The sequence below is a fragment of the Monopterus albus genome, unplaced genomic scaffold (assembly GCF_001952655.1).
Source record: "Monopterus albus unplaced genomic scaffold, M_albus_1.0 scaffold18.1, whole genome shotgun sequence".
Classification (NCBI taxonomy): domain Eukaryota; kingdom Metazoa; phylum Chordata; class Actinopteri; order Synbranchiformes; family Synbranchidae; genus Monopterus; species Monopterus albus.
Window position 1 is genome coordinate 1,978,859 of NW_018127898.1, and position 18,430 is coordinate 1,997,288.

Here is an 18,430-nt window from a genome sequence, read left to right on the forward strand (position 1 = left end):
ATTTGAAATAGTAAAAATAAACTTAACTGTTACCTGCATTACGCTCATTGTTAATAAAGCTGACTTCTCAAATATTATTAATAATAAATCATATGGTTCATAATTGCTGAAGAAAGCTAGGTTATGTTAGTGTTTGTCTGGTTCGAGTTAGAGGGTAATTACATGAGTATAGTTCAGCACAACTAGTTGTAGCCTGGAGGAAGCACAATCACTGCTGACTGTGGTTTCCTGTCCAAAAGCTGCAGCACAGAAGTCTGAGGCAAGTACAGTGGGAGCAATGAGGGAGGAAAGGCCAAATGCACAGGACGGATACTTATCTTTTTAAGAATTTAAGCAAGTTTGGGAAAGTGGTGTATTTGGGCTTGCTTTTTAGAAAGTGAACAGAAGGTGAGGAAAACTGCAGCGCAGATCCAGCTGCGTGCAGACACACAACAGTCCCAACATCTGAACTGCTGGAGGACGGGGCGAGCCGGAGAGAGAAACTTTGGAGGCGGAGAGAAAACTATCTCCGCTGAAGAACCATGCATTGAACTGGGACTTGGTGCACCTACATGAGCCGAAGCGAGATCTGGTGGTCGTGTGAAGTGGCAAAAGTGGAGGGAAGGGTCTCGGAGGGCGAGAAGTCCACCTGGAGCGGTCAGAGAATGAATTAGCCAAAGGCTCGGCTGCACATAGTCCCAGCCAGAGAGAAGGTAAGACGTTGTTTTCCCGTCCAGTTGTTGTATTTCACAGCGAGTTTTTCTGTAGTATAGTTTAAATGCAAGCAGAAAAAGCCTTTCCACGGTGGAGCAGAGCTCGGTCTGAGCATGCAGGGACTCGTTTGGGAAATCAGAGCGCAGACCTGCAGTAAAGGTAAACAGAAAACGCCCGTTATTAACTAACAGCTATATTTAGTGAGCTCTATATTTTATCCTACTTTTGCTTCGAAAGACCTTATCGTTTGTAAAACCCGGGGACAAGTAGCTAGGCCTACATATTTTACTTTGGCGTTGGGTTTTGTGTGTGTGTGCTGTGTGATGTCTTCTCTTCTCCCGAAACTTCATAAAAACATCCAGTAAAACTGGGCCAGTCTCGGTTATTTAAGGGCGTAACTTAGCTCCATCAAGTGTTTTCACAAAATCTACTAAAGCTATTTTGTCCAAACTTTTGAGAGCAGCGAGCCACGGGAGCGCGCAAACAGCTGTCCAAGTTTGGCAGGACAGGCGCGCGCCAAACACAAGTTGGCACGTGACCCATGTGGTGTTTTATTTATGAGTTACAGAAGGTTTTCCCGGTTATAATTGATGCTCAAACATACCTGCGACCTAATAATTATACACTAAGTAAAACCGTCCTGTTATAGCTGTTTTCGAAACAATTTAGTAGAACTATAAGTAGGTTATTGTGAAATGTACATCATCTAACGACTTGACTAATTTAAGTAGTATTAGTTTTAAAATTACAAAAAGTATTTTTTGGCTACACATATCACAGTGATATGCTCTGTTTTCTGCAGGAGCTTTAATAAACCAATTTCTCTCTTTAAAATGATTCAAATATTCAAGATTTTGGTTTTATGGACTTTATGCACATTTTCTTGTAGATCAACATGACACAGCAACCTTGGAATCTTGACTGGTATTGTTAAATTATGTTCTCTATAAGAACACATATGAACAATGTACCAATGTGACAATTCCTTTTTTCAAAAAATGTGTTAACTTTTATTTAAATCCATAACTCCTTTGTTACTGTGCTAGTGTCTTTTTATGGCATGTTTAGTGTTGAAAGATTCATCTTAATTTCCTTCAATAAAACAGCTTAGAACTTCTTTTTTTTTTTTACAAATAAGCTAAGGTATTTCTGTTGTTTCATGTGAGCAGCAAGGCAGTCTGCTTCTTTCTTTAGTGATAGCTAAAAGGAATTTGTGCTTGTTCAAGTCTTGACTGATTGCACCTCTCCCACTCATACATGGCCAAAGCAATCATCTGTGTAATAATACTTTTTGGCTATCTCTTGCTGCTTCAGGCTCACTCCTTGGCACCGCCACCTCCTCCCTTAAGAGCCAGGCCTAAGCCCATGGATGAGGAGAGGAGCGCCCCTACCATCTCCCCAGAGCCACCCGATGATGGGGACCCCAGTCTACCGTCTCCACAACCAAATTCACACACATCCTCCACCACAGAGAACGTGAACAGCTTCCTGAACCCACAGCCTTGTCCTAGTGCAGGTAACGATGAACAGAAAACTAGACAAACCTATAAAAAAATGTATGCGCTGGCTCTAGTGTATAGCTGTTTGTGTTTTGGTGTGTTTGAATGTTTCAGTGAAAGTGACCACAAATGACAAAGACTCTAGGGGTCCTATCTTGCAAAAAACACATGGCATGCTGCACAGGTAGTGCATTGTGGTTCCTAATTTTCTACCTGAGGAATTGTCATTTTCATGATATGTGCATCATGTTGCCTTTTTTACCATACAGCATTCTGCCAGTAGGTGTGTCCAGATGAAAATGGGGTGTGTCCGGGTACATTTTGGGTGTGCTAGTAATGTGAGGGTGCACAAAGTGACTGCGCCACTGACCAGAAAAAACAGGTCTGCGGTCAACAGTCAAATCATCACTGCTAGTTAATGGGCGCTTTGACCATGTTGTGATGCGGACCTGTCTATGTGCATGCATAATGCACGTGCACTGTAATTGTTATACCCTGGGACGTGCTGCACAGGAAATGCAAAACTTAAAAAATAAAAAGATGACATTGTGTTCATTTGGTGTTGTGTGCATCAAAATATGTGTATTTATAATAAAAAGCATTTTGATTAGTGATTGTGCGCCTCATGCACGAGCAGATTTGTTTCCTCAATGGAAAATCTTACTGATGTCCGACCTGGCAACTCCGCTAGTATGCTAACAATCTGCCAAATGTTCAAATTCACATGTTTCTTAAAAGGGACAGGAGGTTTCACACTGATTGGATAATTGCATATTACGCCCAAAACACACCCCTGCTTTAATGAGGTGATCAAGTACAGCCCCTTTTCTACTTGCAGGGGCACTTGAACCATTTTACCTTGCCGTAAAATTACCAAAATTAACACGGATACACTCACTAGTGCCAATACATCTTGATCAGACATCGTGGATCCTCAAAATAGGACCCTAGTTCTTTAATCAGTCTGAATGTGCCTTGAATGGGCTAATGTTTATAACCAACCATACAAAGTTCTATTAGAACTTCCTTTGTTGTTTGTTGGTGTGTTATGTGGGTCTCTAGGCTATATTGGTGTAGTTGTCTCAAAAACCAAAGTCCATTTATTGAAAGAATGAGGTGGTGGGTTTGTGCTGGGACAGAAGACCTTTCTACCTTTACAAGCTATATGAGACCGTTTTTCCCATAAACAAGAATAGCCCAATTTATTAATATCTACATAGACTGATGTTAGTTTTCTAAAGTGGAGTAGAGTCACTGCTGTGTTTAAAGCTGTAAGGCTGGTAATTAAAAATCACTAATGGTAGACTCAGAGGTTGTGATCTACTGACTCCCAAAACATTCCAGAAAAATCACGGTTTGTTTCTGGTGGACGTCATAATGATTCATTAGGTCAGAAGCCTTCTCACTGACAGGCACAACAGTTGCGTATTGAGGTGATCGGAGAGTGGTCTTTGGGGGAATGCAACAGCCTTGGACAATCTGAAGGGTCATGGCTAATTCAGCACCATGGAACATTCGCAAATTGGACTCTTGGGAATTTGAGAATAACCTCGTGACCTTTTCTGTTAGTGTGATTGGTCATGGTAAGGATTGAGTGACACTGGGGTGGGAAGAGGAGGATATGGACCAACTCAGAGCAGTATTGTGCCTGAATGACTCATCCGGGATCAGCCAGAATACTTTTCCTCAAGCTTCAGTGAGGAAATGACAGCACTGACTGTAGATCACAGCGCAGGTCCTAAGGGGTAATTGGGGTGGGCGTGGTTAGCAGTTAGCAAAGTCTGCAGATATTTAAATGGCTTGTTGTCATGGAAAGCTGCCACAAAAATTTCTGATGGTCGATGGAGGGCTTTTAATTTTGTTTTTGTTATGTATTTTAAAGGCAAGACACAACCCAGTGTGTCATGATTACTGCAATGAATGTGCAAAACATACACATCTCTGTTCTCTGTTACACTGCGGTTTACTGTGAAGAGTGTAAGTACTCCTTCGGATTTAATGATAATACCTCAGTGAAGAGTGTTAGAGTTATTAAAAGGTAGGTTTGTGTCTGAACACGTCTGCATGACTGTGCAGACGTTACCTGTGCTCACTCTGCAGGCTGTGGCTTCTTCGACTAAAGTTAGACTGCTTGTCTGGCTGACTGGTTTAATGCAAGCTGAGGGTGGGTAGGTGAGCTAGGGTGGGAAGGAGAAGATTGGTCAGGCTACCAGTGAGGGCAATAAGGCTCTGCTTTCAGCTCTCTACTTCACCCCCACATCCCTCAGCCTGAAGAGTGCAGGGCTTTGGGACACCACAACATGCACATATATAGAACTAAAACGAGGCTGGAATCAAACTTGTACCCATGAATGTACAGTATTATTAGAAACTGATAACAGGTTCCATGATGGCACGCTTTCACTCCAAAGAAAGTGGCTCAGGCGGTACATACTGTGTTTTCTTTTCCTGATTCACCTCCATGCTGCACAACCCATGGAAAATGTGCATCAGTGTCTCTGTCCTGTTCCTGATTAATTTGATAATCAGACTGAATTGGCAGTTTGTTTCACTTCATTTATTCAGCCGGACACTGAGTTAGCTAGCCTCCTGCTTGGTTTGGTTGTTTCACCCTAAACATGCTCTAGTGAATCACATGCAAAGCCCCAGACTAACATTTCATACTGGTGGCACCACCTTTGCTTTACTACTTAATGCAGAAGACTGTGAATTTTTTGTAAATTATTTTAAATACCCTTACCACCTATAATTATAAGGAAATTCAGACAGAGGGAGACTTCTGGAACAAGTTTCCACCTCTTTTTATGTATAATCACTGTAGTGCTCGATAGCCTAGCAGTCAGCATGATGATAATGATGACACTGGTGATGATTAGGCTGTTACATTTCAGCTGAAGTATGAATTCTGTGACATGCTTTGCCGTTTGTGATTTAGCCTATATTCAGTTCTCTCACTGGCCTGGCACAATTCACAATTCTTTCAAAAGATATTCCCTCACTTGGTGTTTTGATGATGGTGGAGGAGACACTGTCTAACACGTTGCTCCAGAATCTCCCTTGGGTGTTCAACTGGGTTGAGATCTAGAGACTGTGAAGGCCACAGCATATGATTCACATCATTTTCATACCCATCAAACCCCCTCATATGGATGGGGCACTGTCATACTGGAAGGCAGCACTCATTCATTCAAGTTTTTCCTTTAACGTGTCACCCGTCTCTATCTGGGCCATAGTTTTATTTTTCTGTTGACATGGAGCTGCAATTTCTTTTTCAAGGAGCATTTAACACTTTTCACATTAATCAAATCATTTTGAGAGCTGTTATTTGTGAAAGCAAAATGGTGGCACCTGGGTCACAATTAGTTGAAAACCCCTGGTATAGGTCATTTGCCTTTGGATATCACCCATAGGAATGTACCAGAAGCAGACTTTGTGGTCAGTAATAAATGTGTTTAAGACTGTGGAACAATCAGAGTTTGGTGAGGCTTAGGCACAGAAACTACTTTATTGGGTGGTTGTGGTTTGGGTTAAAATGTGAGAGGACCTTCCTTGTAATGGTTACAATAATTAACACCTGGTTAAAGTTGTAAAAAGATCATGAATAAAAGAAACAGAGACTGTTAGTTGAAACAGAAAATGATCAGTGGCCTCTAATGTTCTCATCCCATTCAACCACCCAGGCCTCCTAATGTGGACTTGTGTCACTCTATTTACTATGTCACCTAACTTCTTTGCTTCCAGCATATTACAGTAGCTGCTACAGGTCATCTACAGTAACAATAAAATGTGCTACAATAACCTGCTTGCTCAAATGACCTATGGAGATTTTTTACAGGAGGCCAGTCTCATTTATTTCCCATGTGTATACAGGTTTAGGTGTCCTAGCATTTGTGTGGTCATCCTTGAGTTGTCCTGTGTGAAATCAGTCCTGTCTATGCCACAGTCTAAACTAAATTTATTTGATCCCTTTCTCTTTGCTCCAGTCTGTAGATGCAGCTATTTGCCTACTTGTCCCATTTTAGTCCCTGAGGTTTATTGAGGCTTGTGTCTAATTTAGCTTCTCACAGAGACTGAAATAAACTGGGAGCAGTTTGAGGCATTTTTACAGCATATTCGAATTATAAATATGCTTTTCCCCCTTCACCACCTTGCAAACATTTGAGAAACTGTTGCAACTGCAGCTCTAGTGTCCTGCACTCTCTTCCTTCCTCTCTCTCTCCATTGCCTTACTTGAGCCTCCCGATCTTCATAACTCATGTCACAGTGGGACACTTGAGCCAGGTGCCAGTTACTGTGCTGTGGCCAATTTGATGTGTGTGTCTGTTTTGTCTTCCAGTTTCAATTCCTCAGTTATGTCAGAGTTGTTATATAGTCCCATACAAAGCCCAATCAATAAAGTTTTTAGGGTGATTATGATGTTTTAGAACAATACTAATCGAACAGCAGTATTCATATTGTTCATAACCAGTAAATGTATAACACAACACAACACAATACAATACAACAAATGTCTGGGTGAAGATATTTTACTAGTGAACAATGCAATTTATTATAAAGAAAACCTACTGAAACAGTGTTAGATAAGTAATTTATAACTGTGTATTCTTAGTATTTTAAGTATTTTCTAACCTGTAAGAATGAATATATAGCAAACTATTTGAGGGTAAGATGTTTATTTCTGCAGTATTCATTTTGTATATGATACCAATATTTTTGCTATAAACTAATGTTAGCCTATAGTGTCAGGCTGCCGAAGTGTGCATTACAGCATCGTATAGATTTATCACTGTACAGTAGCTTGAGATTGTAGGTTGGTGGTATTTATGCATCCCTCTGTTAATTCTAGTGCTCGCTTCCTGTATGTGAAATCCTACTGAATTCACTTTTATCTTCAACTGTTAATTTGCCCTTATTTCCATATGTTGTACAGTATACAGTGTGTATTTGTGTATTTGGTGTTGGTGTCTGTGTCTCAGGCTCCTTTTATTAGATACAGAAACACCGTGTAGTGCTCAGCTAGCAAAGCAGCTGTATTTTCCCATGGACCAGAGGAATCTCTGAGACAAAGTAACACAATTAAATTCCCTTTAAGCCTGTTCAATAGCAGACAGTTGTCTTTAATGAGCTTACACGGCTTCTTTCTCTTAGCAGCTATAATCTCTAATTCTGGACATATTCCAGCATTGCTCTTTTACAGCCACTTTGTACATTGTGTGCGTGTGTGTTTTCAGTTCTTGGCTGGATTACCATTAAGCAATTGTCTTTTCTTTCCTTGTCTTTGTCTGTGCATGTATGGGTGTGGGTATTCGGTGCAGGGTGGATAAAACCTCTGCTGTTGTTCTAGTTGTGCACTCTTTTCCTTGGATCACCCTTTATCCTGGTCAGAACCTCAGCGGTTATGTGTGGTTTCAATCAGTTCCAGTCATTGCTGCTGGCCAGAGAGCAACTACTACCCTTCCTCCACTATCTGCACTCTGCTGAACATTATTCTGCTGGGTTCCTCTTCACCTCACCCCACTGTTTTATTTCCAGTTCTTTCAACTCTCATTTCTGTTTTTATGTTTTTAGAGATGAGTCAGCAGGGTGTGATTATGTATACCCATCTGTTTTGTGTCTCTTAATATGCTTTCAAGTAGGGCAACTGCAACAACCATTTGTATTGATTTGATATGATAGCGTTAATCAATCAGGCATTAAGGGGTATATTTACTAAGGGTTTGCAGCTCATTTTCTTGCTCTAAACATCGTAACTGTGTTTTCATGTTTGCTAAGAAGTCACAGTGGAGTTTTGTGGTGGTGAAACAGAAGAAATGTGGCACCATAGCTTTTTGTGGATGTGATCTCAGGCAACATGTATTTTAAGGTGACCCCCTTCAGGGATGCAAAAATCAGGGAGCCGCGACAGGGGGAACTGTAGCTGAAATTTAACATTAGGAGAAAGCAGGTGTAAAATTTGCGGCCCTGCCCTCAACCTGGCAACTGTTAGTCATTGGAGAGCTTGTCTGAGTTAACAACATGTTTGAGGAAGGAGAGGGTATTTGTAAATTACATTACTTTCCAGAGGATAATGTGAGGGACTTGTACAGGCTTTGAGGTCAAACCCTACATTAATTACTACATGAAATAAAAAAATGATTTGACTGGCAGGAGACTACATGTTTGCAGTTCCAAAATGCATTCACTGATTTCTTTCACTGAACACTTAGGCTTTTTTTCCTCTCAGTCCAAAGTGGAGGTGCATTCTGTGTTAATTTACATCATCAGTTGCTGGTAAATAAAAAAAAAAAAGTGGTGCCACAATATTTTTCACACAGGTCGCAACAGGTTTAATAAATATCCTTAGTCTGTAAAATGTCAGAAAATATTGAAAACTAGCCTTCACAGCTTCTCTGATCCCAAGACAATGTCTTTACATTCTTGCTTGTTTTGTCTAACAGCAGTGCAAGTACAAAACATATTCAAATTACAATTATATAACGACAGTGAATCCTCACATTGCCAACAAACTGACAAGTATGACCAAATGCAGCTCAGAGACAATGTCTTGACAGTATAAAACATTCTTTCACTATATAATTAACACCTTGGATGCCTGTTTGCTCACATCTGTTAGTAGTGGGTGAGGGTGCATACTGTATGTACTATTTGTCTTTGTCAAAGGGATGTGTAGACCTAAGAGAACGCCTGAAGAAGTCCCTGCTTCTGGAAAAGTATTAGTGAAGCTAGACTGGTTTGAAAGGCAGCAGTTAAACCTAGCTCAACTCTTGGCTGTCCTTCTCAGATCTCATACCCAGAGGAACAGCAGGATGTGCTCCCCCTCAGGTGCTTCAGTATACTGTATGTCACATCATTTGTCTGCTCATATAGCCTGAATGTGTGTGTGTGTGTGTGTGTGTGTGTGTGTCGTGTGTTTATCCTAACTATTACACAATGTGATCCACGTGTTTTTGCTTTAATGGTTAACTGTTTGTTTACTAGGAGACTGAAATTCTTCTGACTTGCCCCTTCAGGGCCACTGACACGTGTACATTCACCAAACTACAAACATACATGAACACACATACACATGCACAAACAAATACACATACTCACCCACATGTGTAAACACACAGCTAGATCTCCTCGGCGGCTCTTGATTGCTCTGGTCTGATTTGAATTAGAGGCTCATCTTTCTCAGATCTCAGAAATGACTCTGAAGTCGAGCAGTTTGGTGGTTTGATGCCGATGCCAACACACAATTGGTTGAAGGTCTGCTTGGATGGCACTAGTGGTTTGATGGGGATGCGTTTAGCTCCAACAATCGTGGTTTTGAATGTTTACAGAGGGGAAGCTCTGGCTAAGTCACAGGACCTATACTTTTAACCCACAGTACTCCGTCAGCAGCAGAAGTCAAAATGAGAATGCACGATTAATGTACTGAAGCATGGGTAAGTCCAGCTGACCAGATGATTGAACATATATTCAGTATGTATGTGTAGATGCTATACAGATATTCAGATATTTTAACATCCATTTGTTCAGCAGTGTTAGTATATGGTAGATAATGTTTTGACTTTTGTCACACTTTCTTGCTAGGGCAGTTAAATCTGTAATGGATTCTTCTTGAGATGGTTGCTGTAAAGTCACACTGAGTAACACTAGCCTTTCCCTTCCTGGCGTTTGCTTACACTTTGCTTTCGTGTGACTTTGGTAATGATAAAACAATGCAGCTTTTAGCATTTGAAACAAAACAGCCTGAAATGAGGATGAGTATAACAACAACAACCAAAAAGCTACCTAAAACACATTTTGTATAAAGTGTATTTGCACTCATCTCAGCATTTTTAAAAACCTGGCAGACATCTAAAATCATTAAAGTCCATTGTTGCCTGCCAGCACATCGTGAAATATTAATTTTTTAAGTCCATCTTTAATGTTAAAAAAAAATCAATGCTGTAGAATAATTGACAGTCGTAGGTAAATGACTGATCTTGATTAATTGATTATGGGAATATTAAAAGCAAATGTTCAAGTGGATAATTATAAAAATGTGTTTAATGCAGATGACTATGAAATAATGTGTAGATGGAGTTACATATTTTGCTTGGATTTTCTTTGAAAACCTGCTATACGAAATGTTGTCTAAAAGAATAATAAGAAAGCAAAATAAGAATGGATGGGGGGGGGACATAATAATAGACAAGCATAAACAGTACACTCCATGCTGGTGACATACTGTGCATAACCTATAATACATACAAATCTCCAGACTAGTCATTTGGCAGTATCGAGGGCAGCAATTCTCACCATTGGCTTTCATATCTGAAGTAGGCTGATTGAGACTACATGCACTTTAAAATGGATTCCATATGTAAGAATCAAACATACAGTATGTGTGTGTGGCAGCAATGTTCACAAGTCATTAAAAGTAAGTCTGATTCCAGTCTGACGTGTCCAAGTTAGAATCAGAGTCAAATCTCAAGTCTCTTTTGTTTTCCTCCTATAAATGTTAAAAGGCTTAATGTGCATGAGTCCGAGTCAAGTTTGGAGTCAGTTAGTTAGAGGTTGCGAGTCAAGTCAAAGGTCTGTTCATGTGTGTTTGTGTACAGGCGTGTGTGTGGCGTTTGTGTGCCACTGTCTAATGGAACGGAAGAGCAGGAAGGTGTTCTCACCCCTTCAGGGCTGTTTACAACTCCAACTTCACACGCACAAAAATCCCCCCTACACAAAAAAATGTCTGCAAATACAAGCTCATGAAAGAGAAGGCAAACACGAATCCTCCAGAGCTGAAGACACTGTTCCTCTTCATCGGGGTTAGACCACCTTCCACAAACAAGTGATTCAGACCGGTAGTTTTGATATACTTGAAGAAAATAAAGATAGAACTCCTTTAAGTAAACAACATCAGAAAAAGGGCCTGTCAATAAGTTAAAGTAATGTTTGTCATTCTGAAAATAAGGCATCAGCTCTTGGTTGCCAAAGCTGTAACTGCCATGAAGGTTTTGTTTCTTTTTCTGCCTGTAGGTTGCAGACACACGATACACACAACAAATTCAGTACAGTAACGGAATCGTAAGCTCGAGCTTTACCTTTGACGGGTGACCTGCCACTGGTCAATTATTGTTACAGTGGACAAAATAGGCAGCTATCAGTTAATAAAACACTCCTGTTAAATTTTCTGATATTTACCATAAAATTCAGTGGTAATTTTTAGAAGGTGCAGAGGAAAGTGTTGTAGAATTTCATCAGTTAGTATTTTATGTCGTCTCTTTCTGTATTAGAAACAATATTCTGACAAATAAAACCAATGCCAAGCTCATGAATTTAAAATGTATTAGACTTACCTTTTAGTATTTTAAAGATACACAATGGAATGATTAAGAAAATTCCTTTGCGAGCTGCAGGGGACAGGAAAGAGAGGATAGATAGAGAAGTGAGCAAGAGTGGATAGAATAAATAAACAGCCAGGAAGTGTTGAGTCCATGCACAGGACGTGGTTTGGTTTGTGTGTGTGTGCATGTTTATCAAACCCAGCTGGCTCCCATTTGCCCAAGAATGAGTCTGCACTTCTCAGAGGCCCAAGCCTGCCCTACTTTGAAGGCCTTTGCACAGTGTGTATAAGATGTATATGTGCATGTATAGGAGCTTCATTAGAGGATATGTGATCAGAAATTATTAACAGTACTATTAACTGTATGAATATTACTGCATGCGTAGTCCCTTTATGTGCTCATTTAAAACACATACACATATGACCACTGTCAAATGCAAATAGACCCCCATGCGCTCACAGAGAGCCACACAGATTTTAGGTTTCACAAGCATGCCCATAGACCCCTAAACGGTAACGAGGGGTTGGATTTAACTGCTTCCAGATGCAAGTTCAGGACAGAGCACAACCTTCTGCTTTGTTGATGTCAGCAGAAGTATTCTGTTTAAATTAATTAAGTTCTGGTGAATAGGAAATGACATGGGAGCAGACAGGTTTACTGCAAGTGGGACAATGGTTTGGTACTGATGTGGAAAGAGAACTGGGCATCTGAATGACCTTATACATAAATGTACTGTCAAAAAGATCTGAGAGAAGCAAGGCAAGAAGACAAATCAACATAAGCTCGTCTCTCGGGGGGCCACCCTTGTTCTCCAAGGGGGAAAGAAAGAAGACTCAGAAGACAACTTAGTGCCACTACCTAGAGCCGGGAGCAATGGTGGATATCTGAGCTGCACAGCAACAGCCATTAATCCAGCAAGAAGTCCACCAGAGTCCCTGCCGAGAGGGAGGGTGTTGGAATTACGCTGCTCAACAAAATCTAACAATTGCCAACACACCAATTAATAATTAACCTTCAGTAAGAAATTCTTTAACTTTTATTCGGTGATGTGAGAGCTCAACAATACAATGATTTTTAACAGTGGAGAGAGTTTAAACTAAGTGATTAGGAGTCACTTTTATTGACTTTTGAAATTGTAAGTCAAATCAAACATTTAAATTGTTGATGATTTAATATTTCACATTATGGCTTGCTGCGCTGCTGTAACACTTTTTAAATCTATATAAAATTTCTAAACTTCTGAATTCTCTCTCTCTCATTATTGAATCAGTATTGATCTGTCAACTATAACTGAGCGTGAGAAATTATATTAAGGGATATTTAAAGCTGCATATGATGTCACTTCATAAACTAAAATACAATTAGTTAAATTTTAGTTGACCTATCAAGTAAAATAGTGATGACTAAACCTTAAAACCACATTGCTGACTCAATTTTAAAATAGAATTATATTAGAAAGTATTCTAAATAAATCAGTGGATTATCTGTTTATTCCACTTTAGATTTTATAAGCTGGGTGTCTGTTTGCATTAACAGGGAGATGTCTTGCAACAAACCAAGCACTCCCTTTTCCTTGTTAGGCTGAAAAAAAATCAGTTCTGAACTAATGAAGCCTCTAGGACTTACTATGACCTGGACGACTGATGACTGAGAATTTTCATGGACATATTGGGTGAATACCTCTGGCTAAAACCTCAAACAGTGTTTGAAGCTTTAACAGATTTCAAATATGCAACCTTAGTGTGAGAGTTTAAGGTATGTTCCTGTAGTCCAGGGGTTAGCAAATCATGGCCTTCAAACAATATATATATATACAAATGCAGATCTCACAGATGGCTGTTCTAATAGTTTTTTGTTTTGTTTTTTTAACTGTGTATGTATATATTTGTGTGTTTGCTTTGTAGATGTGGCCCACACCTATACTGAGCCCCTCATATTGAGGTTAAATGGCACCCCAGAAAGGTCGTTAAGTGATGACGGAGACATTTGCAACAGTGGCCTTTCAAACTCGGAGCTTACAACACCCAGCAAGAGTATCACGTGTGAGTAAATAGCACCCTCACACACAAACACACACAGAGAGAGAGAAAGAGAGAAACTGGTGAGTTTTCTTTTCCATTACTAGTCTAATGAGTCACATTGTCTTGACATTTAACAAATAAATTTGCACACCCTGAAGAAATAGGTCAAGTAATCATACACACAGATAAGTTGGTTTCTGATTTCAGCAAACAGGCCTGAACTGCAGTCTTCAAGCTTGAAATAAAAGCTTTCCTCATATTTTCCAATTTCTTCTTATGCATTTTATTTTCACTCTATCATTCTTTGTCTGAGACTGACTATCAATGTGAAAACGCAAGATGAGTATGACTAGCAATGTGGAATTTGGTCATTTTTTAGTTTCTTTTAATTATTTAGGGTTCACTGGACATATTGGTGTCATTTAGACAATGCCTGAGGAAGACCTTTATTAGTTAGAAATGTTACTGCTCTGATATTAAAATTTCTGGGAGTTGGGTGCAGTGTACAGATGGTTCTGGGGTTTACTGTCCTCATTTTAAGATACAGTAAAAGATGATTATGTAAAAGCAATCTAAATTGGAATTGGAATTGCAGTCATTTGGGGGATATTTAACTAAACCCGTCACAAATTACCATCAGGTGTGGAAAATATTGCAGCACAGCAGTGTTTTATTTAGCATCGTATTTACCAACAGCTGTGTTAATTTGAATACACCTCTGCTTTGGATTTGCTGCCTGAAGGCTGTTGCGCATGTGTGGACCAAGAGGAAGCACAGAAGACGTTTACACCAACTGAACTTTAATGTGATTGAAGTAATCAACAAATGCATTTCAGGGCTTCAGTCATGTGGTCTCCTGCCAGTCACATCATCTTTTATTTTGTTCAGTAATTGAAGCAAGATTTGACCTGAAAGCCTGTAAAAGTCCCTCACATTCTCCTCTGGCAAGCGATGTGATTTACAAACATCTTCCTCAAACATGTTTTTAACAAGAGATCTCCGACAACTAACAGCTGCCACGCTTGAGAGTAGGGCCTCAGGTTTTACGCCTGCTTTCTCCTGACGTTAAATTTCAGTCACAGCTTTGGTGGTAAATCAGGCGCTGAGGGTATTTGTATAAATTTCCATTCTCTGCTCCCTTATTATTGCATCCTTGAACGGGAACATATAAAATTAACTATCGCATGAGACCAAATTCCTGTGATGCCGCATTTCTTGTTTCTCCGCCACAAAACCCCTCTGTGACTCCTAAGTAAATATGAACATATGTAACTCATAAAAAATGGAGCTCCCGTGATTTTTGTATCTCTAGCACAGCATCTGCCACTCCCGCTATACCGTCCACTAAACTGGCAAGCCTGTGAGAAATGGTTTTTGTTAAATGCTGCCTAAACCTAAAATATTTAATGAACAACAATATTACATCAAAACAAAATTTTACATTCATATCTAGACTGAGGTGAACCACCAAACATACAGTTGAGCACTGTTCTGTCTCAGGGCTGAAATTTTATTCATTTAAATTATTTCAAAAGTCAATGTAGTTTTGGACAAGCTTTTTTTTTAAAGCTTTGGTAACAAAAAACAATGTTTCCTTTCACTCACTTGAACTCAGTGTTTATTGCATCTGTGAAACAACCCTAATATTGGTTCTCCTTGCTCTAACAGAAAACCACTAGCTAGTGATGGCACTGGAGCAGGAAAATTGCAGGAGGCGAGATAAATGTCTCATATTGGTTGTTCTTTATTTACACTCAACTCTTCAGTCTAAACTACTTCTCAAAATGTCCAGCTGTCCAGTCATGAGAATTCCCACTGGGTGTATCAGTACCTCTCAACTCAACTTGCTGCAACGATTCAAAAGCCTAGAAGTTTTCCCCCTAATCATATCACCAGCTGCCACCACCCATTTCCCTCTTTTATATCACTAGTTGTATGTCTTAGCCAGACACAGACTGGCTATGTCATTACCCCACCGTGTATATTTTTCTTGCTTGTGTTCCAGTTTGAATGGAGTAAAATCTCAGCCCAATTTTCAAACTAGCTCTACTGTGTCATTTAGAAAAGCAGGTTCCACAATAATAACGCCCACAAAACTCTGGCTACATTGTATTGATGCATAGCCACTGATCCAAAAGCACTGTAAAAAATTTTAATGTTCTACAGTGGTCGAAATCTGTCCTTTCTGACAAATGAAGAAAAGGAGGGATGATGTAAGTGAATGAATGATGGTTGAAAGGAGGAGCTGAGGGGTGAGAAGAAGGTTATATGAGCTGTCATATGAGCAGGCGTTAGAAAACTATGAGCATTTTATCTGTGCCAGCCATGTGTAACCAGCACATACACAAATCTGCCCCAACATAATAGCTAGTTTGCAGTAATTGAATAACCATCAGTTGAGCCAGGAAGTGGGCATGTAGGTGAGCGCAGTGTTTTGAGCTGAGAATGTGTGTTGTCTGCTGTCTCAGTCTGTGTTTGTATCTCTACCTGTCCTGCCAGCTGTGTGTGTCTATTTTAGGCCCATTCTGATTTTTTTCTGTCTCTGTTGCTCTGCTTTATTTTACATCCCAATAAAATCCACGAAACTTACTCACTCTGTATACTGTGTGTGAGGCTTGGACAAAATGTGCCTTCACCCCAAGTCTTCACTGGCAGGCTTCATGTGCCTCCTCCTTTCATCCACAACTTTGCCCCTCTACAGTGTAGACAGTCACATGACTTGAACCACTAAAGCTGCCATTGCACTCCCACCAGGAATCGTCCCATGCTGGTTTGCATTCCACTTGTCTTGCAATCAGACTGTGCCTGTGCTGAAACCATGATGAAACGTGTGAACCTGTATACAGTATGACCCTGTTCAGAACAAAGTCACAGTTTGCTCTGTTGTGCACCTACTGCTGACGTCTGTTTCGGTCACAAAGAACATAGACGGTGGTGGATACTGGCAGCCTGGGCCGGCAGCAGGGCAGCTGGCCAGCTGGCCTGAGGATGGGTAGCAGTTTCTGGTAGCAGTGGAATGGTGGCATAACTAAACAGTGCTAAGTTAAAACTGTATACCTCAGGTGAACACTCACAGCTTATGACTGCTTCTCTGCATAATCACACGTCTGTCTCTTTGGCTCTAGTATCTGTTTGGGTTTTGTCTATGTGAGTTGGTTTGTCACCATCAGCCTGGATACAGTTTAAATATAGTCTGTGTCATTTGCAAGCAATTAAACAATCAACATCTGTTTTTCTGGCTTCACAGCAAGCATGAAGATGTTATAAATTATCTGTGTGACATCTGTGAACGTATGTGTGAACGTGTATGTGAAAGTGTTTGCAAGTGAGAGAGTGAGGAAGCAGAAGCCAGAACAGAAAATGCTTCAATCCATATGTTCTGTCTCAGAGTGATGACATCATAGTTGTAGTATGTGTCTGGCCCGTGACAAGCTGTTTGAGAACAATGCTCAAAGGGAGCTGTTAACATGTGTGTGTGTTATGAACACAGATACAGTCTTCGTCAGTGATGTCATGGCCATACTGCTGTTGATGGCGTCACAGTCACAGCGGGATGGTCACAGATGTTTAACTGCTCTTTTGATCCCTTGAGGAAACAATGAGACGTGTAATCGCTCTGACAGGATCACAGTAGCATTTATGATACTTTCACCACTTTGTTTATTGTTATTAGTTTCAAATATTTTAACTAAATGAGATGAGCATAAACAGATAAAACCTTTATCATGCATGTGGTATATTGTGATTAAAGGGGAAGGAGAGTTCCATGTGTTGTTAGTGGGAATTCTAACATGACTGTGACATTTTCTTTAATTAGACACTGGTCACTGTGCTGAAACTCTTCTCCATCTCTGTTCCTCTGCTTGAATTCTGCTTCCTTCTCACTCAGCGTTTCCTTCTTTCTTCCCTCTTTCTGCTTTTCTTTAATGTCATTTAGATAATGGTGACACAGATGTGAGTGATGGAAAGTTCTGCTGCGCCATGTCAGGGTTCATGTGTGAAAGAGATGGTCTGTTGATGTCTTCGGTCAGAGATTAGTGTTGCTGTGTGTTATGTTCTTGTACTGTTTTCTTCAAAATAGAAGTCCAGCCCTTTTCAAATATTTGCACAGTGTTTCCATTCATTTGTCAGCTGAAATTCACAAAAATGAGTCAAATGTTGCAAAAAGTAAAGAGCCAGTTCAGTGTTTTTCCAACAGCTGGATTAAAGGAACTAAATACAGTTTCTGAATGTCTAAGAACTACAACACAAAAAGGGTTGTTTTTCCAGAACCTTTGGGTACTGGGCAAGTTGTTTGTTTGTATCAGTTAATGTCACGTCTTGGGTTCATATGCAAACACAAAAACAAAGAAATGTACTTGACAATTTAGAAAAATAAAAAGGCACCTGTGTTTGTCCTGGTTGAGAAAGGGCTCTACTGCAAATGTTTGCAGACACAAACACATCAGTCAACTTGCAATCAGCTTTCTGAGTGCTGAGATAGTTTGATCATGTTTAGACTATTGTACCGCAGTTTTACAGGTAGTTGACAATATCGTCAGATTCAAGTAAGGGTGGGGGATGCCAATATAGAAAGAGTTTACGAAACAAAATTTCTAGGCATAAATATTGATGATAAAATCTGTTGGAAACCTCATATTAAATATATACATAATAAATTGGCTAAAAGTATATCTATATTGGCAAGAGTTAAAAATATTGTGGATCAGAAGTCACTCCATACTCTTTACTGTTCTATGTTTGTACCTTATTTGGACTATTGTGTTGAGTGTTGGGGAAATACATACAAAAGCGCATTATGGTCATTATTTAAACTACAGAAAAGGGCCATTAGAATTGTTCATGGACTTGGTTATAGGGATCATACGAATTCATCATTTGCACATTCAGGATTTTTAAAATTTTT

General features: G+C 39.9%; 1 protein-coding gene across 3 annotated transcripts in view; it reads left to right on the top strand.

The window, feature by feature from the left end:
* The first annotated feature begins 213 nt into the window (after positions 1 to 213).
* The window catches only part of mdfi (MyoD family inhibitor), a 26,971-nt gene continuing 8,754 nt past the window's right edge, over positions 214 to 18,430 (top strand). Inside the window, exons 1-3 of one of the 3 annotated variants that reach the window (XM_020592639.1) lie at positions 214 to 692; positions 2,008 to 2,209; positions 13,408 to 13,545. In XM_020592639.1, the coding sequence (XP_020448295.1) occupies positions 2,059 to 2,209; positions 13,408 to 13,545 (289 nt within the window). In that variant the 5' untranslated portion in view covers positions 214 to 692; positions 2,008 to 2,058. The other 2 variants (XM_020592640.1, XM_020592641.1) reach the window with 2 other exon arrangements.